Genomic DNA, 23,857 nt, shown 5'->3' on the forward strand with positions numbered 1-23,857 from the left:
GTGTGTGGTATCTCGGGGTGCCCGGGAATTGGGGTGCACGGTGTATGGGGCGTGCCCAGGGATCAGAATGAACAAGATCGGGGGGGTGCCGTGTGTCGGGGTACATGGGGAGCAGGGCTATGCAGTGTTGGGGTGCACGGGGAGCAGGGGGTGTGCAATGTTGGGGTACACGGGGAGCAGGGGGTGTGCAGTGTTGGGGTACACAGGGAGCAGGCGGTGTGCAATGTTGGGGTACACGGGGAGCAGGGGGTGTGCAGTGTTGGGGTGCACGGGGAGCAGGCAGTGTGCAGTGTTGGGGTGCACGGGGAGCAGGGGCTGTGCAGTGTTGGGGTACACAGGGAGCAGGCAGTGTGCAGTTTTGGGGTGCACAATGAGGGGGTACATGGGGAGCAGGCTGTGCAGTGTTGGGGTGCACGGGGAGCAGGGGCTGTGCAGTGTTGGGGTACACAAGCACGGGGAGCAGGGTGGCTGGGATCATGGGGCACAGGGCCTGATTGGGGTGTGGGATATATCGGGGTGCACAGAGAGTGGGGTTTGTGATGTATTGGGGTGTGCAGGGAGCAGAGTGCACCAGGTATTGGGGTGCACAAAGACTGGGATATGTGATCTATGGGGGTGCACAGTGTATTGGGGTGCAGAGGGACCGAGGGGTGTCATGTATTGGGGTGTGTGATGTAGTGGGGTGCACAGGGGCTGAGGGGTGTGAAGCGCAGAGTATTGGGGTACAGAGGGACTGGGATGTGTGATTGTTGGGGTGCAGAGGGACTGGGATGTGTGATTGTTGGGGTGCAGAGGGTCTGGGATGTGATCTGTTGGGGTGCAGAGGGACTGGGATGTGTGATTGTTGGGGTGCAGAGGGACTGGGATGTGTGATTGTTGGGGTGCAGAGGGACTGGGATGTGTGATTGTTGGGGTGCAAAAGGATCCATGTGGGGGATGTTGGGAAGAGGCTGTGCAGGATCCTGGGAGCACAGCGGGATGTGGGGTTCTGGGGACCCCAAAACCGTGCAGGGTCCTGGGGCTGCAGAGCCCAGAGCACCCAAGGGTGCCCTATGGGATGGGCTCTTCCTGAGGATCCCCACTTTGTGGTGACAGAAGGAATTGCTGCCCTTGGAGTTTTCAGAACGTGAGACTGAACGAGCTCATGGGGCTGTGCTGGCCTCCAAGGGGAGAGTTTTGGGGTAAAACCCATCCAGATCAGGTTCTTGAACATTGCTGAGTATGGTCACGCTGAACACAAGAAAAACCCCGGGAAGCGTTTGATAAAACCAACTGATTTAATACAAGAACCAAACGAGCCTTGGAAAAACCCGGGTCCCCCAGGGAAGAGAGACAGAGTCACCAAAAGCAGTCAGTTCACCCCAAAAAACTGCAAAGTTCCAAAATTCCTCTTTCCCTCCCCTCAGTAAAATATACAGTACAATGATTCCATGTGTTCGTGGTCCTATACACGCTCCTGAAATGCTCATTCACCAGAATTCACAACAAATTCTGCCCCTTAGAGAAGTTTGATATTGGCTGATCCTTTCTTTGAAGCAAATCCAAGTGCTTTTGCCAAAAAAGGTCCATTCCCAAAAACCTGTGGGTGTGCGGGGCCTGGCTTCCCACCAAGGTGCATAAAGCTCCCAAATTAGGTGGGAATTAGTGAAAAAAGCTGAAGGAAAATTAAATTCCAAAGCAAGGGCAGGTGAGAGTTGGTGGCAGTGAAGGCGCCTGGGGAGTTCAGGGCTCTCAAGGCCCCCCAAGAGGGGAGGCCACGTTGGTTTTTTACAAAACAGTGAAAATAAAAATTGAAAAGATAGGTAAAATTCTTATTTGCTGAACTCAGCAAGACAAACATGGTTTTGTCTTTCCTCTTCAGCTGCAGGAACACCTTGAGGAGTCAGAAATCACAATTACACCAATAATCAGGGCTAAAAATATTTGGGTTTTTATCATGCAGGATAAAATGAAGCAAAACTGAGTCTGAGCTTCCGGACTTGGAATTTCTTGGGTGCTGAAGTTGTCCGAGTTGCTCCATCCTTCCAAGTGCTCCAGCTGTGCACAGCCAGGGGGCTGTTCCAGCTGCACCTCCAAAGGACGATTGGTTTGGTTTGGTTTGGTTTGGTTTGGTTTGGTTTGGTCTGAGATCAGTGAGGCTCAGTCTAAACAGCACTGCTGGAGGTGAGGAGCAGGAGGGAGAACTCCTGCCCGGAGCTCATTCACAGGAGCATTCCCACAGTGAAATGTTCTGTGTAATGCCGTGACAAAATCCACATGGGAATGACAGGCACCTCCTCCCTCTGTCCACAAAGCTGAGCTTTAATGATCCTGGTTTGTAGCAAATCCACGTGGAAGCCAAATCCATCCCTCAGAGCAGCGCTGTCCTCCAGAGCTGTGTCCCGTTATTCCCCAAAGATCCACAGGACGTTGACTCCTGACAAACCCAGATTCACGCGGCTGCAAAGCACAAAGGGATCACAGTTAGCCATTTCCATTTCAAGGCTGCTGTTAATTCGATCTCAGCCCCATGCATTATCACCCCACTGCGGTTTTGGTCTGACACCATTCCCATCTGCTCCCGTGGGATACCTACCCCAACATCCCAGACTCCTTTGTCTTTATGATGTACAGGAACATCAGCAAGGTGTGGAACATGTTGTTCCTGCCCTGGAGCCACAGAGAGAGAGAGACGAGGATTTAGAAATCAAAACAATTTAAAAGGTGAGATTTTTCCTAGTTTGGAACTTCCCCTCAGAATTTGCCCTGGCCTCAAGGGGTGACATCAGTGACGTCACCCGCCAGGGGTTGTGATTTGGGGTTTTAGGATGAACTGGCAGAACATTAAGAAGAGGAAGATCCTGCTTAGGAACTCCTGCTTCCTAACAGACACCCCAGGTACTGCTCAGCAGCAGAGCAAGCACCACGAGCTGGGCAAGGACCAAGCTGGACCAGCCTCTGTGTCAAAGGACAAAAATGTGTCCAGGAGTTAAAAATACCCCAAACCAGCGCTGGAAATGATTGCTGAGAGCAGGAGGAGAACGAAGCCCCACACCTTGGGCAGGCTGTAGACGTGGCACTCGTAGATCAGCTCGTAGTGGGGTGGGTTGATGCTGCTCTGGTAGATGCAGAACACGTTTTCGTTTGAAGTGTCTGAATTCAAAATTAATGAAAAAAAACAGATTTCAGAGGCGCTGCCGTGATCCCAGAGGAACAGAGCAGCTCCAGGCCAGCCCGGTACCTGGTTTATCTGGAGTCTGGATGAAGTGCTGGGAAGTGAAGGTTTTGCCATCGGGATACTTGGGGTGGGGTGGGAGCCTGGAGTCCAGGTAGGTGCAGAAGACATGCATCAGGATCTGGGCAGACACAACCACAGCTCACTGCAAAGGCCCCAAAGCCAGCAGCTTCCTCCCCGGGATCCCAGCAGTTAATCCCAGTCTTTGCTAATCTGTGGTTACATTGCTGCCTTAACCCTTAGGAGCAGCTTCATGCCTAAACAACCAATTGCAGATTTGCCCGAGAACAGCAGAGCAGCCCAAAAACCAGCTCTGCCCACCCCAAACCCAGCAAGGAACCTTTTCCCCTTCCCTCAGGAAAATCACTGCAAAGTCTGGGCTGGCAACCAGTCATAGGAATGCCAAGATTGTGAAATGAAGTCCTGGGATGAGCATCCAGAAACCAGGGACAGCCTGAGGGTTGTTCCAACCCTTTCTGGAGAGTTCTCAATGTTTTATGTGGATAACATCGGCAAATTATCTGTGATCTGCTGCTTTCTGTGTTCCTTATACCCAACAGGAGCTGTTTGACAGGATTTGCTGGGAAAAAAATGCCACAAATCTTAAAAAATCTGGGAGATGCACCCTGGAGCTCACAGCATTGTATCACCCACAATTAAGAAAAATGTGAAATTGTTTGTTGTTTTTTTTTTTTTTTTAATAGCCTTAAATTAATGTCAAAACTTCTTCATTTGCACTTTCCCTGTTTATCAGGACACTCCGAGCTGCTCCACAGCTGGACAATTCCAAATATTTAGCCACATTCCCAACCAGAAAATCAAATCCTATTTCCAGGCTGATTTTCCACTTCCAGCAATGGAATCTCTTTAATTACCCAGCAGCCAAGCTCTGGTTTTGTGATTCCCCCACGCTCCCCAAAGGCTTCCTGGCTGCTCCCTCCAAACCCCATCCCGAAATGCAATCCCGTGCTGGGGTCCAGGAGCGCCTGGAACTCACCGAGGAGTCGGTGGGCAGGTCCGTGTCCCACTTCCGGCCCTTGAAATCCCCTCCTCCGTTCCACCTGAAGGAGCTCATGCAGCCTCCCTGGGACAGCTCTGCAACGACAGCGGCCACTCGCTGCGGTGACAGCGGTCACTGAACCTGCAGTGACAGCGGTCACTGAACCTGCAACGACAGCGGCCACTCACTGCGGTGACAGCGGTCACTCCACTGAGGTGACAGTGGCCACTCTCTGCAGTGACAGTGGTCACTCCACTGAGGTGACAGCGGTCACTCTCTGCAGTGACAGTGGTCACTCCACTGCGGTGACAGTGGTCACTCTCTGCAGTGACAGTGGTCACTCCACTGAGGTGACAGCGGTCACTCTCTGCAGTGACAGTGGTCACTCCACTGAGGTGACAGCGGTCACTCTCTGCAGTGACAGTGGTCACTCCACTGAGGTGACAGCGGTCACTCTCTGCAGTGACAGTGGTCACTCCACTGAGGTGACAGCGGTCATTCCACTGAGGTGACAGTGGTGACAGTGCTCCACTGCAGTGACAGCAGTTATTCCACTGAAATAACAACAGTTATTCACTTCACTGCAGTGACAGCGGTCACTCCACTGGGGTGACAGTGGTTACTCCACTGGGGTGACAGTGGTTACTCCCTGCAGTGACAGTGGCCACTCCCGTGCAGTGACAGCGGCCACTCCACTGAAATAACAACAGTTATTCACTTCACTGCAGTGACAGCGGTCACTTGCTATAATTACAGCAGTTCCTCGCTGCGGTGACAGTGGTCACTCCACCTGCAGTGACAGTGGTCACTCTCTGCAGTGACAGCGGTGACAGCAGTTATTCACCTCCCAGGCTGGAAGTGCATCTGAGCAAAGGGGGGTCCTGCTGTAGAAAACGGGAACAATTCCGATTGTTTTGGAAGATCCTGATCCCAGAGTGAAGCTCCAGGATGTTTTGGTTCGTGGACAATGAAGTGATTTTGCACCCTGAGAGGGCAGGAGGACATCACGGGATGGTTTGGACTCAGGGAAACTGAAGGATCATGCACGCCACCCCCGCCCTGGGCAGGGACACCTCCCGCTGTCCCAGGGGGCTCCGAGCCCTGTCCAGCCTGGCCTCAGTCATTCCAGGGATGCGGGGCAGCTGCTCTGGGACACAGAACCAGCGAATTCACCGCGGCGTGGGAACGTGTGGCAATGAGAACAGCAGCACCAACCTCTGATCCTCTCCACCAAGTACTCCTGGTTGGGGGTGAGATCCAGGTACTGCACCAGAGCGTTGAGGGTGGGGATGAGCGGAGCTTTCACCAGGGCCGCCTGCTTGAGGCTGCTGATGCTGGCTTCTGCAAGACAGGCTGGGCCTCAGCGGGCACTGCCAGCCCTGCCCGGCTGCAAACACCGCACCCCGCACCTCCCCACACCAGCCCCGTCACTACAGAGTAGCACAAATCTCCTTCACAGCGGCTACAAGAAACCAACGGGAACTTAAGAGCGGCGGGAGAGAAACAAAGTGAATAAAAAGCAGCAGCTAGGGGTTTTTGAGCACTTCGCAACAGTAGCTCTGGAAGAAACACTCTAAGAGCAACCCAAAAAGAATCACTTTTCAAAGCCAGCACATCAAATCCGCTTCTCGGTTAATTTGAAACAGCGGGAGAAGCAGCTGCTACAGAATCCTAACCTGACATGAAAAACAGAACCCCGGTTCATCAGAATTTTAGAAAACTGATGGAATTTAAAAACCCTGTTATTTCAGGAAGTGGGTGAATTGAAGGAAGAACTTGGGAAGGCACATAGCAGTGGAGACAGGGAGACACTGGGGATTTACAGCACAATGTCTTTGAAATGCTTTCTGCCTGATTAATAATCAATTTTTATCGATAATTTGAGCTGTAAAATTAAATTTATGGGGGAAAAAAGAGGCATTTAAGAGTTTTACCCAAAGTGTCCAAGCATTGATATTTATAGAAGTGTTACAGAAAACCTTCCCATTAAAGAAATGCAGGAGGTGGAACAAAGACAACACCAAAAGAGAGCAGAAATAGAACAAAAATACTTCCCAGACCTAATTTATGTAACAGCCACTGCAAGGGAACTCCCAGGCCGCTGATCCTACCTCCAATCTGCAGCTCGGGACAGCCCATCCTCCTCAGCTGAGTGCTCACAGACTCCATCTCTTCCACCAGGGGCACCAGAATGGTGTCATTGATCCACTGGGAGGGCAAAAGGGGAAACTCCAGCTCAGAAGCAGCAGGGATGTTTAATAAACCCCTCAGCTTACACCCTCCAATCACCCCCCCACAACCACAACGCAGCGCAACAGAAACACTGGAGCCAATCAAGGAAGGAAATAATTTAATTTAATTTAATTTAATTTAATTTAATTTTCAAGCCAGGCAGAATTTAAGTGACCCTTTATCAGCTTCTGAAAAGGCAGAAAATGCAATGTCCAGGAGTTGGGAAAACCCATCTGCACCAGGTGGAGCTTTCCTGGGCAATGAGGGATTGTGAATCACAGCCCTGCAAGCACAACCTGACGGATCCAGTGCCTCTCCTGTTTGCTTCAGGACAGCAGGGGGATGATCAATCTGTGGGATTTGTGTGTGACAGACCACCCCAACCCTCAGACAGCACTGCAACCCTTCCCACCTCAGGCACAGAGCATGTGGAGGAGTTTTCCCACTTGGAACTCCTCAGGGAGGGACTTACATTCCTGAATTTCGCTGTCCAGGAGTCCATGTGATCCAGGAGCTGCCTGTTCATTGTCACCCGAGCCCAAACCTATGGAAAGGTTTATTAAATCCGTGAGAACCTCACAGAGTTTTTAGGCTCTGTGACAATTCCCGCTGCTCGCAAAGGAAAGGAGTTGGCTGAGTGCTGGAGGACTTTCTTCCTGCGTTCCTGACCCAGCTCAAATCCAAACCTTTGCACAAAGGTGCATTTCAAAATCCCATTTCTTCCTCTTGACTTTTTTTTTTTTTGTGGAATTTACCTCCTCTGCAGCCTGTTTGGAGGTCAGATCAGCTTCATCCTTGTGTGCAGAAGGAGCCTGGGACCTGCAGGCCAGCTGATACTGGAACTTCCTCAGGATCTGAGCGTGGTCTGCCATGGAGCGGCTGTAGTTCCAGAACGTTGGGCTGCTGGAGGGAGAGCTGGAATCTGAGCTTCCTGGGGAGATTAATTCATGAACGAGTTAAGCTCAATTATTGCCAAGTGATTCTGGAGAAACAGCACGGGGACAACAGGTCAGTGTGAGTGAATGCACTGAAGCCACTCTGCAGAAACACTGCATTTACCCGTATCTGATTGTCCCAACCCAGGAGATAAAAGTTACTGGGTGCAGTTCATCCCCTTTATCCTTATCTTGATTGTCCCAGTCCAGGGGAAAAATGTACTGGGATCAGCCCCTTTGTCTGAAATCACCTGGAGAAAACCCCCCTCTTATCAAGGTGATCTTATCTCAGTCCATTACAGCCACCGAGGGCTGCAGAGATAACCCAGCAGCATTCCCATGCTCAGACCTGTTCCAAGGAGTAACTGGAGGAAAACTGCCTGGAGGGGAAACAGTGGGGCTCTGCCTCACAGCCCAATTCCTGCCCAGGAGCAGCACCTTTGCCAAGCTCACAGGTGATCCACAAGGGTACCTTTTCACTGGGACTTCTCCCACCACAAAAGGCAGCACCGGATAAAGCCAACACCTCTCCCCTGCCTGTCTTCTCCCAGCACACCCCCCAGCTTACCCAGCTGAACTCGGTGCTGCTTCTCCTCCTCGTTCCTCAGGAAGGTGTCCAGGGATTTGACATCAGTGATGCAGTCATCTTTGTAGGTGGAGTTGTTGTAGAGAATGGGGGAGAATCGGTAGTGAGACCTTATCCCACCGCTGTCCACAGGCCCCACGCTCGTGGAATAGGGAGATCCGTTGGGAGAGTGGCTGAAGCTGGAAACCTCGGGAAAAAAACAACAAAACAATTTAATTCCTTTTCTTTCACAAGGCTCGAGCTGCGCCATTGGGAGCGTGCTGCTTACCTTAGCGTAGCTGCTGCCGGGTGAATAGGTGACAGAGGTGCTGTGAGAGGGGCTGCTCCCTGCCAGCGCCTGCAGCTGGGGGCTGTAGCCACCGAGGCAGCCCCCAGAGAACTTGGGGCTGGCGCTGGGCGAGCGCGAGGGGCTGTAGCTCAGCACACACTGGCCCTGGATCGGAGGGGACGGCGGCAGGGACAGCACGCGCTTGGCCGCTGCCTCCCGCGGAGGGGTGACCTGCACGGCTGCAAGGGAAGCACCAGCAGGGTCACCACATGGCCCTTCTCAACTGAAAATAACTTCGAAGGCAATTTTAGAGATGTTCAAAGGGGCACTGAAAAGCTGCTCCCTACAGAACGCAGATAAAACCGAGACCTGTGAGCCCAGCTCGGAATGAATCCTGCTGGGGGATTCTCCAGCATTCCATCAGCTGCCCGCTGCTCTCATCTGTACCGCGCTAATTAACGTCTCAATTACCTAAAACACAATTAGCTCCACCTCAAATGGCCACAAACCAAACCACAGCATGGGGAACAGCATCGAGCCCAGCTCCTGCTCCTGCACAGGACAGCCCCCAACGCCCAGCTCAGCCTACAGTTCGTGTCAGGAGATAATGCACAACACAGAACCCAGAACTGGAGAAACAACAATAAAACCAAGGAAAAGATTAAAAAAGGGTTTGTTCCCCACCTGCCCTGCGCAGCCAGCCCACGATCTGCTGGCTGGGACTCGTCACCAAGCTGGCTGGTGCTGCTGTGTAGGTGAAGTACCTCCAGAAGTCAAACAGGGCATTGAGGCTGAACAGGGCTGCCAGGGCAAATTCTGCAAGAAACACACGAGTTTCTGTCATGGTTTCAGCAAAAATTACATTATCTGCAAAAGCAGGCCATGCCTATCTAAAAAAGGTCATTATTAGTGCTGCCAGTCTGGGGAAGTACCCGAGATTTCTTCACTTTCTTAGGCAAGAACCATTGGAGAAAATTTTCCTCACTGTTGAAATTAATTTATACATTTAAAAATTTGATTTTCCAAAAAGGAAATCTCACGATTCTCGCTTCTTTCCATCCTGTTTGACAGAGCTCAGAGCCTCCTCTGAAACCATCCTGAACTGTTGTAAAATATCACCCACACCCAGAGCACAACACAGCAGGAAAATAAATCTCAGGCTCTCTAAAGCCTTAACACATTAAGAAAGGTTTCACACATTAAATCAGTCCTGCCTGCCCATCTGCCGTAGAGACAAAGCTGTCAGGATGGAACTCCAGCAGTTTCAACAGAGATCACAGAAAGCAGAACAAAGTTTTGGTTTAAAACTCAAACAGAACAAAAATCCAGACTTAAAAATGACCTCCCAGCAATAAAAATGAGTCAAAACCAATCCTGAAATTTGATTGAAATGCTGCAAGGACTCACCAATGTACCAGAGTGGAAAGCAGGTGATGTTGTAGTAAGTGCTTAGGAGTTTCCCAGTCCTGAAAAGTAAAACAAGAAAGGAGAATGCAGCAGAAATTCCACCCTGGGGTGTATTTTTAGGCTCCACAGGGGGGAATCTTTGCTGGTTTGAATCAGTTGGAAGAATTAACTCACATTTCAGTGTAGATCATGCCTGCCACAGATATATTGAGGAGTCCCCAGGCCAGCACCACCTTCCTGGTCTCAGCCTGTTTCCTCATCTTCACAGCCAGGTCGATGAGGGAAGTGTCTGGACTCTTATTGGGCGTCATTGTCTGTGAGAACACGGGCAAAAGGCAAATTCTGTGAATTCTTACCCAGCAGGAAGATTCTCAGCCAGGTTACTGAGGAACAGCATCCAGCTTCTGCCTCATTTTTGAATAATAATGTCCTTCAAAAAGAAGAGGGAAAGCTTCTGCCTCCTGCAGGCAAGACCAGTGTTTTTATCGAAAATTCTCACTTATTTCAGTGGGAAGCAGAGTACTTTCTGCCATATGAAACCCACAGATTTTATCTCCTCCTGTATGCCCAGTAACATTTTATATGAAGGAAATCACTCTGTCCCAGGCAGGCAGCCCTCACATCTGCCCCCAGACCTCAACCCCTTCCCCAAACTTCTCCTCTCCCCTCCTCAAACCTCACCTTTCCCCCACCCCAAAGCTCTCCTCTTCCTTACCACAAACCTGTTCAATGATCCTCCTCCTCAACCTTCTCTGATCCCCATCCCCAAATTTAAACTCTGCTGCTTTTAAAACTTCCCTTCTTTCCCCGCCCCGAACCTCTGCTCCTCCCACTCCCCGAACCTCTCTGATCCCCCTCCTCACATTTCACCTCTGCAAACCTCACTGTCCTCCCCCCAAACCTCTCTGATCCCCCTCCTCACATTTCACCTCTGCAAACCTCACTGTCCTGCCCCCAAACCTCTCTGATCCCCCTCCTCACATTTCACCTCTGCAAACCTCACTGTCCTGCCCCCAAACCTCTCTGATCCCCCTCCCCAAACCTCTCTGATCCCCCTCCTCACATTTCATCTCTGCAAACCTCACTGTCCTGCCCCCAAACCTCTCTGATCCCCCTCCCCAAACCTCTCTGATCCCCCTCCTCACATTTCATCTCTGCAAACCTCACTGTCCTGCCCCCAAACCTCTCTGATCCTCCTCCCCAAACCTTCTCCTCAAACCCCTCTGATCCCCCTCCTCACATTTCATCTCTGCAGACCTCACTGTCCCCCTCCTCACACCTCACTGTCCCCCTCCTCACACCTCTCCGATCCCCCTCCCCGAACCTCCCTTCTCCCCTCCCAACCTCCCTCCCCAAATTTCACGGCTCCCGTCCCCCGACCTCCCCGCGCCCCTCCCGCAGCCCGGCCGTGCCCGCTGCCCGGCTGTCCCCTCACCTCCTCGCGGCTCGGTGCCGTTTCCCCTCAGCCCGGGCAGTTTTTTCCCCTTTTCCCGCCGCGGCTCCCGGCTCCCCTCACGCCGCCGCGGCCTCGCGCTCTCTGCGCCTGCGCGGGCGCTCGCGCGGCGTCACCGGCCGCGCCGGGGGAGGGGCGGAGGGGGCGGGCGCTCGCGCGCGGGTTTTGGCGGGAAGGGCGTGAGGGGGCCGCCATGTTGGGGGGGGCAAGGAGCCCTCACGGGGACGCATTTTGCTCTGTTTTTTTTAAATTTATCGCTGAATTGTTTAATTACACATTACTGTCTCTGTCAGATCAATATGTTGCCACATCAGGTAAAATTTTAGGGGGTTTCAGGTCTATTTGCGTGCTGTGCAAGTGTAGTTTCATATTTTTGCTTAGGTGTAACTTTGTACTTCCGTGCAAGCGCAACTTCGTATTTCTATACAAGTGTCACCGGAACTGTGGGGATAAATAAGACTCCTAACACTCTTTTGAAAAATCTCCCAGTATTTATTCTTGGCCAAGGTTTGTGGGTGGCTGACAAAGTTCAGGCTTCCACAATGAGCCCCAACACAAAATGTTTTCTCTTGTTTATGTATTTTAACAAACAAATTAACGTTCATTGGTTCTAAATTGCATAATCCTCTTAATTAATTACTATTGTAATAAATGTTCCCTTTTTGTTTCCTCACTTTTTATACTGATCTGGTCCAAATGATTCAGTAATTTTGTTATCTTTTTCTCAGACATAGAGCCTTCAAGCTTTCAGGCCTTAATTTCCTCTGATTTTCTGGTTTCTCCAATATCCTTGAAGTGCCATAAATTTAAAATCACACATGCCCTGCCTTCAAATTCTTTGGGTTTGTTCATTGAAGTTTGTCAGGTTTGTTTTAACAAACTCAGTTGATGATTTCGTGATCAAAGTGATAATAAAGGTCTGTGGAGAAACTTTACTAGTGCTTTAAAAGTGGGCACTGCTCATAAATCATTAAAATGACCAATTAAATATTAGTTAGAAAAGTTATATCATTTCCAACACATGCACGACTTCAAATTTTTGTCCAGGTGTGGCTTCATATTTCTGCTCTGAAATGCCGTAAATGGGAAGGGTTGTGTGAGGATAACCCTCCTAATCTGAAGGTCTTGATTTCCTAATTTAAAGAAAGCTGAGTTGGAAATACATAGCTCCATTGCAGCCAGGGTTATTACACTGACATAAAGCCTCAGATTTTCCTGACATAAAGCCTAAAGATTTTCCAGAACCATCAAAAATATGAGTTCTGCTTCTAAAATGAATTCTAAGTGCACAAGTGGTGAGCCACATACTGAAATCCCTACTCATTCCTTAGCCAGGGCATTTCCAGGGGGGATTAGGGACACGGAGGCAGTCCATCACTTGCAGAAATAATAATTCCCCCATCAGTAATCCAAAATAAATTGGTGTTATAGCCAATTCACTCTGATTATGCAGGAGATGAGCTGCCAGTGGAGCCCTTTGCCATGCCAGCGAAATATTGCTATCCAAAGGTGAAAAGTTTCTGGGATTTTTTTTTTCCTAAAAATCACAGGAGAGGCTACAAAGCTGGATCTTGGTTTGCCTCATTTGGGGCAGCAACAACAAAGGGTCTGGGTTTTATAAAAATGGACCGACCCCACTGAAATGGAATTATTTTTGAGGCTTTTCTGGTTGTTGTTGGGGACACGTATCCATTCTGGCCTCTCTCAGTGACAATTTGTGTCAATGCACTGATTTTAGGGGAGGAGAGGGTTTGGTTGGCTGGGACTGATTTAACCTTTGTCTCGCCCAGGTGTCACCAGGCTGTTCCTGAGTCACTGGGTGACTCCCCAGCTCTGCAGGCATGTGGAGAGCTCTGCCTGCCCTCGGCCACACACCCTCCACCCACCCCGGCTGTGGAGCTGCTCCGAGGCTGAGCCCAGCTCTTCTGGGGCTTGTTTGAGCTGTGCTGGGCTCAGGGGGGGACTTGGACCTGTGCTTGGTGACATCCTGGCTGCCCTGGGAGCTGGCTGAGGACCTGGTCAGTGCCACCAGACCTGCTCTGCTCCTGCTGGCTGGATCCTGAGGGCCTCTGCTGCTTGTGGTGAGGTCCCTTCTCCACCTGCCTTGCTGTGTCACCTTTGCCTCGTGTCACCTTTGCCTCCCTGCTGCTCCCCTTCTGGTCAGCCCTGTGGGTGCTTTCAGCCTCTTAAAACCCCAGGCTGGTTTGGGTTAAGGGACCTTAAAACCCACCTGGCTCCAACCCTTCCATTGTCCCAGTGTCCAGCCTGGCCTGGGGCACTGCAGGGATGCAGGGGCAGCCCCAGCTGCTCTGGCAATTCCAGCCCAGCCAGGAATTCCTCATTGCCAAGATCCCATCCATGGCTGCCCTCTGGCACTGGCAGCCATTCCCTGTGTGCTGTCCCTGCAGGCCTTGTCCCCAGTCCCTCTGCAGCGACCCTGGAGCCCCTGCAGGCCCTGCAATGTGCTGGAAGCTCTCCCTGGAGCCTTCCCTTCTCCAGGTGAGCACCCCCAGCTCTCCCAGCCTGGATCCCTGGGAGCTGAGGGGCTCCAGCCCTGGAGCAGCTCTGGGGCCTCCTCTGGATTCGCTCCAGTTTCATGGATGCCCGTGGCTCAGGGCTGATCCCCGGCCCCTTTAGGACCTCGTGGTCATTGCTGGGGGCCCTGCAGCCCCCCAGGGCATGAGGGGCGAGTCCAGGGTTTGGACTGAGATGCAGCTCCTGAAATGCCGTGGGTGGAGGCCCCAGAGGATGCTGATCAGGGCACTCAGAGCTTGTTGGGATACTTTGGATCCTGACATCAGGTTTGGCAGGGTTTCTTGGCAGCCCTTAAATCCATGTGGGATGCAGCATGAGTAATGAAACAAGCTCTAATTTTGCCCTAGATTAAATCCCTTCTTCCTGTTTTCCAAGAGTGAACTGTGGCAGGTCGTGTGGACAGTCAGCTGATTCCTTATGAAATACTGCAGTCTGGAAGCTACAGGTGGGGTTTGACTCCCACAGTTCCTGCTGTAGTTCCAGAAGCAGGAAATTCCTGTGATGCTTCCTGTCCCTGGGGATAAATTTTTATTATTTGGTTTAATTTGAGGGAATTGAGATCTTTTTCCCCAGGGGCTGGGTTTGGTTAAACCTTAGAGACCAGAGCAGTTCTCCTGGTGCCCCCAAGACACAGCAGTTCCAAGATGACTCAATCCTGCAGGTCAAAACAGGACTAATCCCTGCCTGGGGCTCCCTTTGTTCCCGAAAACATGAGACAGAGGACTTGCTCAGGACTGTGAACACAAAGGGACACCTGTGGAGGAGTGGGGTGGGAGTGCAGCTGAGAGGAGACTCCTCAGGGAGGTGCTGCCAAATGCTGAGTGATACGATTGAGATCTTTATTAAAAGTTTCCTCTGGGAATTCCTTTCCTCGTTCTCCTGAGGTGGATTGAGCAGCTGAACGTCTCCCCTCTCTCTGCTCCCCAGGAACTCCACGTGTGACAGCAGGGGCAGCTCCTGGCTGTCCTCAGAAACCTTTTGATTTGGATAAACAGAAAGTTTATCCAGCAGCCCTGTGGCCCTACCTGCAGCTGTGGGGCAGCCACAGCTGAGTGTTCCCACGGGAGATTATTCCCGAAGCTCAGGCAGGACTCTGCCTCCCACGTGGATAACAACTCCTCAAATATCCTTTGGAACCAGGAATGGACAACTCAAAATCCCAACCAAGAGTGGGCTGGCAGAGCTCCTGACCCCCGGTGAGAGCTGGGATGAGTTCAGTTTGTCCCTGTTTTCCTGTGCCCTGAAGAACATGAAGGCTCACACATTTTTGTGGTCAGAGCTTTGGGACCGACTCCTCCCCCCTGGTTTGGATGTGTCAGTGGAAAATATTTTTTTGGAGGTGAAATCAGCCTGCTGGTTGCCTTGAAGGCTCTGATAAATGTGAGAACTTGATCACATGGAGTGATAGGTTTTATCAGATGTGTTTGATCTGAAAAATAAAGCTCTGTATAAATTCCCCCCTTGCCAGGCCCAGCTGGACTTGCAGCAAACATGAAGCTGATTTTGATCTTCGCTGCCCTCATCGGGGCTTCCCTGTGCCTGGAAACCTTCGTTGGGTGAGTTACACTCTTGTGGAAAACCTTTAATTTAGGGCTGCTATCCTCTTGTTGTGTTTCATGGTCTTGCCAGCACAAAATCTGCTCGGGGCACATTTTTTTGGTTTTTGTGACTGATTGTTCTTGTTGCTTTGCTGCTGCCGTGTTTGAGGGAACCTTTCTTTACTTTAGTTTGGATTTTCCATGAAGGGTCCGTCTGTGGAGTTGAGATCCTCAATTCCTGTTCATCCAAGGCTTCATTTTGGCTTGAGCTGAACCTCACTGCAAAAGCAGAGCTGAAAGACCAGAACCTGTCCTCAGATCAGAAAGTTCACCACTTTCCCTTTCCCCCCCAAATTTCTTTCTCTTCTTTCCTCCTTTCTAAGCATTCCAAGTCCTGATTTCCAACCATCAAATTCTGAAGGTCTGTCTTTATGCTGCATTGCAAAAATCATCTCATGAGGTATCTCCTCACAGCCTCATTGACCATGGAAGGGCCTTAATAATTAAAGATTATGAAATCCTATTGGATAAATCCTGAGGTGCAGTAACTAGATTCCAGTGAGTCAATCTGTGCATGAAGGTTTAAGGATTAAGAATAAAAAATAACAGAAATAATGTCCCAAAACGAGGGGATTTGTAAAGCCAGGAGGGGCTATTTTGATCATTTAATCCTGATCTGAATTCTGGTGACTCCGTTCCTCAGCAGCTGTGAATTCACAGCACAATCCCATCCTGAGATAAAGCTTATGGACAATCCAGTAATAAGTAATTCATGAGAAGAAGTGCCTTCAGAGCTGATGGAACTGGGGTCAACAAAGAGATCTTATCCCTCTGCTGGCCAGGGGGAAGATCCCGGTGTAACCGAGTGCCGCTGTAAATACAACACCCACATAACCGAGCTTATTCCCACCTGAAGGGTTTCCAGCTGTGCCCTTCCCGGGCTGCGCTCCCCGCTGTTGGTTTGTCACTCCAGCCACTTCCAGAGGGTCACTCGTGCCACCTGGAACGCTGCGAGCCACCCTCCGCCGGTGTCAGCTTCTGCCTGAACCGCGGGAAGGTGAAACGAGCGCCGCGTTCCGTGTTTGCTCTGCTCCCCAAGCGCTGGATCCTTCCCCGGCTCGACTGGAATGTTACTGTCCCTCAAATTGCTGCCCAAAAGTACCCGATGGACGCGGGGGTGATCCTTGCGATTCGCAGCTCATCCGCGCTGTCTGGTTCATGAGGAAGGCGCGGGGGGTTGGTTGAACTCTTGGGTGACACCAAATCAACTGATTAAAGGAGCCATTAACACACGATTAACACTGAATTAACCATCCCAGGAACAAACCGGTTCAGCCAGCCCCCTTGTGAGACTGCTTCCGAAAACACTGATTTATTGCAGGCACCAGGTTCTCCGGATCAAGACCAAAAATGAGGAGGAGGTCAAGCAGCTGCAGCTTTTGGAATCGCTGGAACACCTGGAGGTGGGTCATGGCCACAGAGGCATTTTGGATTTGCATCTCGCCCACAACAGGTCAGGGTGTGAATCTGCATCTCCTTCGGAAGGGTCCCATCACGCTGGGGCAGCTGCCATAAATGATTTTACTCTCTCAACACTTTAAATTTGACCTGCAAGTTCCACCACCAGCTCAGTTTTCAGGACGGCCAGAATTGATTTTTTTTTTCCTACTGGTTTTACATCGTATTTGAATTGTTAGATCTTAATCTCAGTGTTGAAAAACTTGTTTTTCCAGTGGGAATGACAATATTTTGTCTTCCAGAGTTCTGGAAGGAATTTATTAGTTGGTCTACGCTGTATTGAGACAGGAAAACACAATGTAAAATTCCAGGTTATTGCTGTTCTTATTGCCATCGGTGAGAATTTTTAACATCACTTTTTAAAATCCCCAGCTTAAAAAAATATTATATGAATAATTTAGAAATTAAAATTTAGAAAAGTCCTACTAAAGGAGAGATAAAAGGAGAAATGAAAACAATGGGTTTCATATTACCTAAGATTGGAATGTGGAGTTTTTGTTGAAATTATTTCTAGTAAAAGGGATAATAATAAAATAGTAATCAGAGACAATTAAAATTTCCTCTTGTTTCTGTGACCAAAGCCTAGAAGTCAGTGAAAAAACTGACTCAAGCCCTTGGTATTTGTTATTGTATTGAGTTTATCAGAAGAACTGATGCAAGGTTGTGGCAAGGCCACAGGGAACAGAGCATTCCAGGGCTCCTCTCTGCAGGGCTGTTGGACTGGGGAGAAATCAGCGTTTCTAGAACTCTGCAAGAGCTGTTTGCAAGATGCCTTGCCCGAACCAAATCCATTTTCCTTTCTCTCTCCAGCTGGATTTCTGGATCAGCCCCTCTGCCCCTGCCCTCCCTGTGGATGTGAGAATTCCTGCTGTCAGTGTCCAGTCAGTGAAAGCCTTCCTGGAATCCCAGGGCATTGAATATTCCATCCTGATCGAGGACCTGCAGGTGGGCAGTGCCACTGGCATTTATTGATGGCATCTTTTGGAAACACCGATTCACAATTTGGCCTCGCTCCCACTTTTCCCACTCTGTTTTCCGTGGGATCCCCGCCTTGTTTTTGTAGGTTGTGGATTATTCCTCAAAGACAATCCTTGAATCGCTGCAGGTGTTCTCTGAGTAGTGACATCAATAAACTCCACAGGGATCTTCTGGCAAATTCCCTGAGGAATTACACGTGGATTTTTAATCCCAGACATTTGGGAATCCCAACGCTGAAGTTACTGATCAGTCAGTGAACTCTGCTGAGAGTAGTTATGGATAAAAATCACCCACTTGGGCACTAATCTGACATTTCCTCATGAGCAGTAATCCCCACAGGGCACCTAAAGCAGCATTAACTCACTGCCTTCTCATTTATTTGTCTTTTAGCAGTGAAGCAGACACTTCTCACCATTTGAATGTTGTTTTAGGATGTTCTGGATAAAGAAAGGCAAGACATGGCCGAGAGTGCCCAAAGGCAGCGCAGCAGCAGCTTCGACTTTGGTGCTTACCACACTCTGGATGATGTGAGTACCTCAGGGGAAGAGAATTCTGATTGTTCCTGGTCTTTTTGCGTGCTGTCTTCAGTTCAACATCCTATGTGAGCATCTAAAATGTCCTCGCAGCTTTTTCTGGCACGTGGGTTTGTTTTTTGCAGTATTAACTTTGTGCTCAGAGCAATCAGCCAGCGCTGTCCCTGGCAGCGTTGATCAAAATTCCATGAGCTCTCCTGCAGACTCTGTCAAAACCCATCCTTCAAAAGAAAGAGAAATAAAGGCATCTTGAAATGGGGAAATAGAGAACTAAAAAGAAATAAAGCTGTGGCTTCCCTGTCCTTGGGAGTGCCCTGGGATAGTGGAAGGTGTCCCTGCCTGTGGCAGGGGAGTGGAATGGGATGGGCTTTCCAACCTGAATCAGCCCATGATTCTCTGGAAGGAATGGGAGAGCACATAAACATGATATTAATGTCCTCAAAGATGATGTGAATGTCTGACGACACGTCTGGGATCACCATTTATTGCCGTGGGTCTTCAGGGCAGGCAGGACTTGGTGAAGGGAAGGAGAGATCCTGACTCCATTTCAGAAGGCTGGTTTATTGTATCATGAGATATATTATATAAAAAACCACACTATAACTGTACTGCAAAGAACAGAGAGAAAGATTCATCAGAAGGCCAGATAGGAATAGAAAAGAGTGAATAACAAAGTTCTGTGAGTCCCAGAGTCCCAGAGCTGCTGCCCCCTCGATTGGCCACCAAGCAGAAACATCCCACACGGACCAATGGAGGAAGCACCTGCTGCATCCCACAGCAGCAGATCACGAATTGTTCACACTTGAAGCTGAGGCCCTTCAGCTTCTCAGGAGAAAATCCTAGCAAAGGGATTTTCATAAAATATCACAACTACAAATGTCCTCATGGCCTTGCATTTCAGATCAATGCAGAGCTGGACCACCTTGCATCTGAGTACAGCTTTGTGGAAAAGATCCAGATCGGCGAATCCTACGAAAAGCGGCCTCTGTACGTCCTGAAGGTATGACAAATATCACGGAATGCCTCCATGGGGGTGAATGACAGCGCAGCCCAGAGCACCCCAGTCTATTATGGGATGTCCTCGACTGAGAGGTGTCAGAGTGTGAAATGCTGTGTTTGATTTCCCAGTTCAGCACCGGAGGCTCCAACCGCCCGGCCATCTGGCTCGACGCCGGCATCCATTCCCGCGAGTGGGTCACCCAGGCCAGTGCCCTGTGGATCGCCAACAAGGTTCCTGCAGCAGGGATTCACCTTTGGCCTGTCTCGGCAACGTTTCCCGCTGTTCCAGAGGATATCACCCCTCTGTGTTTAGTTAATTCACCTCCCAAAAGCAGCCGACTCCCTGAGGATGTGGTGGCTGCCTTAACCTGGAATTGGCAACCTCTGTCCTGTTAGAACAGCTGAGTTTAGGCAGACAAAATGCAACGGTTCAGGTGAAATTGTTACACAAATAACCAGAGACTTTGAGATTGTACGGCTGCTTTGCTCTGCTCACCCAGAAAAATGCAGTGGGGTTGGTTTCCTTCCTCAAAATGCCCAGACCTCCAGCTCTCTATAAATGAGGATTTAAATCCTGCTGGAAGTGACTGAGCCTCCAGGGAGGTCACAGGATCACAGAGTAAGTGGGTGGAAGGGACCCACCAGGACCATGGAGTCCAGCTCCTGGCCCTGCACAGAACCATCCCCAAGAGCCACCCTGTGCCTGAGCGTTGTCCAAAAGCTTCTTGGGCTCTGTCAGTGCAGCACAGTTGAGAATTCCCAACCTGGCTCTTCCATCTCAGTCTTAGTGCCAGCCTTGGCCTGTCCTCTGGGACAGCGAGGAGAAAATTTTGTTATCCTCTTCCATTTTATTCTAAAGACCTCCTGTCTGCAGAATAAAATAATAAAACAGATTCGCTGCTCACTGCACTTGTATAACAAGGAACAATTATGGCCCACAGATGATGGATGTTCCTTGTTTCCCTGCCCCAAAATCCAGCCTTTCCCGTGTCCCAAACAACGAGGGAATGAACATTTGGGAAGGAATTACTCTGCTAAGCAGGGTGTGCTCTGTCTCTGCCTAGATTGCTTCTGACTATGGAACAGATGAGTCCGTCACCTCCCTGCTGGACAAGATGGATCTTTTCCTGCTGCCAGTCGCCAACCCTGATGGATTTGTGTACACTCACACCTCGGTGGGTCAGCTCTCTGAGCTCAGTGAGATTCCTGGCTCTTCCAAGGAAATAATAAACCTGAGGGAAGTGGGCTCTGGCAGTCTTAATGCTGTGAGAGAGAAGTTACCAAAGAGTTGGGCAGGCAAAGATTCTCGTTATTTGTGTAACCCATCCTAGCCCCCTGTAAACACCCAGTTTTAGTAAATACATTTGATTTTGGCCATTGGCCCATCTTGGCAGCCAGAAGTACTCCGGGGATCATGCCTAGGATCAATCCCCCATGGATGGCAGCTCTTCCTGGGGAGCAGTTTTGGTGCCAGCACCCAGATCTGCTCCCTTTTGAGCGTTTCTCTGTTGTAGAATCGCATGTGGAGGAAAACCCGCTCCAAGATCCCCGGCAGCATCTGCGTCGGAGTTGATCCCAACAGGAACTGGGATGCAGGTTTTGGAGGTAGGGATAAAGCTTCTGGATTCTGGATCCTGTTACACGGAACCAGCCTTTATAAAGGGGATTAATCACCCTGGAGCACAGGATGAGGCAGCATCATGAAATGATGGAATCACAGAATGGTTTGGGTTGCAAGGACCCAAAACATTATTTAGTTCCACTCCCTGCCATGGGCAAAGCCACCTTCCATTATCCCAGGTTGTTGCCCGCCCATCCAACCACAGAACACCCCAGGAATGTGGATGCCTGGGCTGCTGGGCAGCCTGTTCCAGGTTGCATCATCTCAAAGCGCGTCCCTTGAACAGTCACGCTCTGTCGCTGCTGTTTGAGCATTTATCAGTGTTTAAGGCCTTGCTTTGGCTGCAGCCCTGTCCTTAGGAAAGCCCAGCTTTGTGTGGGTCTGCCCTGACCCCCAGGAATTCCACCCCTCACGGGTCTGTTCCCTCCTTGCACCACCAGGTCCTGGAGCCAGTAACAGACCCTGCTCCGACTCCTACCACGGGCCCAGCGCCAACTCCGAGGTGGAGGTGAAATCTGTTGTCGACTTCATCAAGAATCATGGAAACTTCAAGGCCTTCCTGACCCTCCACAGTTATTCCCAGCTCCTGATGTATCCCTATGGATACAAATGCACCAGGCCAGACGATTATGCCGAGCTGGTGAGACAGCAGGGCTTGGTTTTACCTTCCTCTCTTCTGTTCTTTCTGTACTTTCCCTACTCTTCCCTAATGGCAGCACCACAGCTGGAATAATATCTCTGAGGCAATGTGGATCTCACCACCATCGTTCCAATGGGAAAGACCTCTGGAGGCCTCTGTTCTAACCCTGTGCTGAAAGGGCTTTGGAGTCAGAGCCAATTTCAGTCTCAATTTGGATTGTTTTGATATTTCTAAAGAATTCCACAGCTTTTTCAAGCTCATCCCAAAATTTCCCTAATCTCATGGGGATTTTTTTTGTCCTAATACCTAAATGCAGTTCCCCGGCGGCAATTTGTTGCCTTTTTCCCCCCTTCACAAAGAACCCAGCTCTGTTTTCCATCCAACCCCCATTCCATAGTTGAAGTGAGCACAAAGTTGACCTTGGAGTATTGGAAGATCCCAGCTGCCTCGGGAATTTCTGGTGTCTCTTGAGCCTTCCCTTGCCAAGCCAGTGAGATAAACACTTACAGAACCTGCTGGAAGTTAAGTCACCTGCAGTGGCACCTCCCAGAAATGCTGTGGAAGCTGTGGCTGCTGTTGGTGTGAATCCTCTCCGGAGCAGTTTGGAGGTTTCCGGTGAAATCCCAGTGTTTAATCTCAGGACGTGTGGCTGCTTCCTGAATTTCCCTTCATCTTCTCCCCTCCAGGAATCTCTGGGAAGAGCTGCTGCCAATTCCATCCGCTCCCTCTATGGCACCACCTTCCAAGTGGGCACCATTTGCAAAACCATCTGTGAGTATTTGGCCGCTCGGAGCTTTCAGGGGCTGTCCCAGGACACCAATCCCTGCCCACAGGGTCTGTCCCTGCTGGAAGCCACAGTGCCCCTGTGCAGGGACACCACGGGTCACGCGTCTGACCTGAGCGTTCCCATCCAAACCTCATCCTTGTCCCCCAAAATACCAACAGCAGGACAACAGAACTCCACCATTCCTCTGCTCCCCCTCTGGACCATCTCCCTTTCCCTTCCAGACCAAGCCAGCGGAGGCAGCATTGACTGGAGCTACGACAACGGGATCAAATATTCCTTTGCCTTCGAGCTGCGGGACACGGGGCGCTACGGCTTCCTGCTGCCCGCCAACCAGATCCTCCCTGCTGCCAAGGAGACCTGGCTGGGCCTGAAGAAGATCATGGAGCACGTGCGGGACAAGTCCTCCTGAGAGCTGGGCTGGCAGTCAGCTCTCCTCTGCAGCAGCTCATGAATCCTCCATGATGGCTGCCGTGATAGAAAGGGCTGAATAAACCCCTGTGCATTCCCCACACGGTGTTTGGCACATGTTCCTTGTGTGTGACACATCCCTGAGGAGATTTTGGGACACAACCCTCCCTGCCCACACATCCAGTACCCCCCCTGCCATGGCTGGGCCACCTCCCAGTGTCCCGGGCTGGAGCAGCCCCAGTGTCCAGCCTGGCCTTGGACATTGCAGGGATGCAGGGGCAGCCCCAGCTGCTCTGGCAATTCCTTCCCAAAATCCCACCCCAGTCTCCCTTTCCCAGGGAATTCCCTCCATTCCCAGCTCTCCCAGCCTGGGGTTGGATCCATCCCCAACCTGACTCTGCTCCAGGAAGGAATTTTGGGATCCAGGGGTTTTACTGGGAATCTCAAGACTCCAGGAAGGGTCTCTCTTCCCTTTTCCATCCCCAACTTCCATCAAAATCCCTCGGGATGGATTCTGAGCCCCCTTGATCCCAGAATCCTGGAATGGTTTGGGTGGGAAGGGACCTCAAGCCCATCCCATTCCAATCCCACCATCCCAGGCTGCTCCAGCCTGGCCTGGGACACTGCAGGGATGCAGGGGCAGCCCCAGCTGCTCTGGCAATTCCAGCCCAGCCAGGAATTCCTCATGGCCAAGATCCCATCCATGGCTGCCCTCTGGCACTGGCAGCCATTCCCTGGGTGCTGTCCCTGCAGGCCTTGTCCCCAGTCCCTCTGCAGCGACCCTGGAGCCCCTGCAGGCCCTGCCAGGGGCTCGGAGCTCTCCCTGGAGCCTTCTCCAGGCTGAAGGGGCAGGTGCAGAGGGCCTGGTGTTAACCAGCATAATCCAGGCTATGGAACTAATTAAAGGAGTTTAATTTCCCTTAACGAGCCTCAGGACCCTGCCAGGCCCCTGACCACTGTCCTCAAGTGTACACCCCCATATATTTAGCTGCCCCTTTTCTCCCTCCCACATCTTCCCAGTGGTTGAAGGGAAGATGGAGATGGGAGAACACCTGCCCTGATCCAGCTCCCAGTCCCTCGGGAGCCCCTTGTTCCATTTTTATCCGGCGAATTTCTTGGGGATTAAGAGCAAAGAGCTCACGAGGCCCTGAAGGATCAGAGATTAGCTCCGGCTGCTGCTGCTGTGGTGATTATCGAGTCTAACA

General features: G+C 50.7%; 2 protein-coding genes across 3 annotated transcripts; one reads left to right on the forward strand and one right to left on the reverse strand.

Moving 5' to 3' along the window:
- Nucleotides 1-1,258: 1,258 nt before the first annotated feature.
- Nucleotides 1,259-11,209, reverse strand: TMEM209 (transmembrane protein 209). 2 transcript variants are annotated; one of them, XM_038155491.1, is made up of 15 exons: nucleotides 11,078-11,209; nucleotides 9,817-9,956; nucleotides 9,643-9,701; nucleotides 8,920-9,051; nucleotides 8,236-8,474; nucleotides 7,950-8,154; nucleotides 7,202-7,377; nucleotides 6,919-6,990; nucleotides 6,326-6,422; nucleotides 5,430-5,555; nucleotides 4,212-4,309; nucleotides 3,221-3,335; nucleotides 3,035-3,132; nucleotides 2,576-2,649; nucleotides 1,259-2,439 (listed from the first exon to the last, which is right to left on the reverse strand). In XM_038155491.1, the coding sequence occupies exons 2-15, from the start codon at nucleotides 9,951-9,953 to the stop codon at nucleotides 2,385-2,387; spliced, it is 1,683 nt and encodes a 560-aa protein (XP_038011419.1). In that variant the 5' UTR covers nucleotides 9,954-9,956; nucleotides 11,078-11,209; the 3' UTR covers nucleotides 1,259-2,384. The 2 variants fall into 2 exon arrangements, with proteins under 2 accessions (XP_038011419.1, XP_038011420.1); XM_038155492.1 differs by lacking the exon at nucleotides 5,430-5,555.
- A 3,824-nt stretch (nucleotides 11,210-15,033) lies between these two features.
- Nucleotides 15,034-22,755, forward strand: LOC119708564 (carboxypeptidase A2-like). Its single transcript, XM_038155093.1, has 11 exons — nucleotides 15,034-15,186; nucleotides 16,550-16,631; nucleotides 17,497-17,631; nucleotides 18,096-18,191; nucleotides 19,099-19,197; nucleotides 19,326-19,427; nucleotides 20,261-20,371; nucleotides 20,711-20,801; nucleotides 21,258-21,457; nucleotides 22,144-22,228; nucleotides 22,466-22,755. Exons 1-11 carry the CDS (start codon nucleotides 15,122-15,124, stop codon nucleotides 22,651-22,653), a joined length of 1,254 nt encoding a protein of 417 aa, XP_038011021.1. The 5' UTR covers nucleotides 15,034-15,121; the 3' UTR covers nucleotides 22,654-22,755.
- Nucleotides 22,756-23,857: the final 1,102 nt, after the last annotated feature.

Source organism: Motacilla alba, chromosome 1A, assembly GCF_015832195.1.
Source record: "Motacilla alba alba isolate MOTALB_02 chromosome 1A, Motacilla_alba_V1.0_pri, whole genome shotgun sequence".
Taxonomy (NCBI): domain Eukaryota; kingdom Metazoa; phylum Chordata; class Aves; order Passeriformes; family Motacillidae; genus Motacilla; species Motacilla alba.

Bases quoted from the DNA above. Each gene is read 5' to 3' on its own strand.
- TMEM209 (XM_038155491.1), bottom strand. From the start codon at position 9,953: ATGACGCCCAATAAGAGTCCAGACACTTCCCTCATCGACCTGGCTGTG. The intron at 8,475-8,919 runs GTGGGGAACAAA...CTTCCCTTGCAG, and splicing joins GGGCTGGCTGCGCAGGGCAG to CCGTGCAGGTCACCCCTCCG. The intron at 3,133-3,220 runs GTACCGGGCTGG...TTTTGAATTCAG, and splicing joins CCAGACTCCAGATAAACCAG to ACACTTCAAACGAAAACGTG.
- LOC119708564 (XM_038155093.1), top strand. From the start codon at position 15,122: ATGAAGCTGATTTTGATCTTCGCTGCCCTCATCGGGGCTTCCCTGTGC. The intron at 17,632-18,095 runs GTGGGCAGTGCC...ATGTTGTTTTAG, and splicing joins TCCTGATCGAGGACCTGCAG to GATGTTCTGGATAAAGAAAG. The intron at 22,229-22,465 runs GTGAGTATTTGG...TTTCCCTTCCAG, and splicing joins CACCATTTGCAAAACCATCT to ACCAAGCCAGCGGAGGCAGC.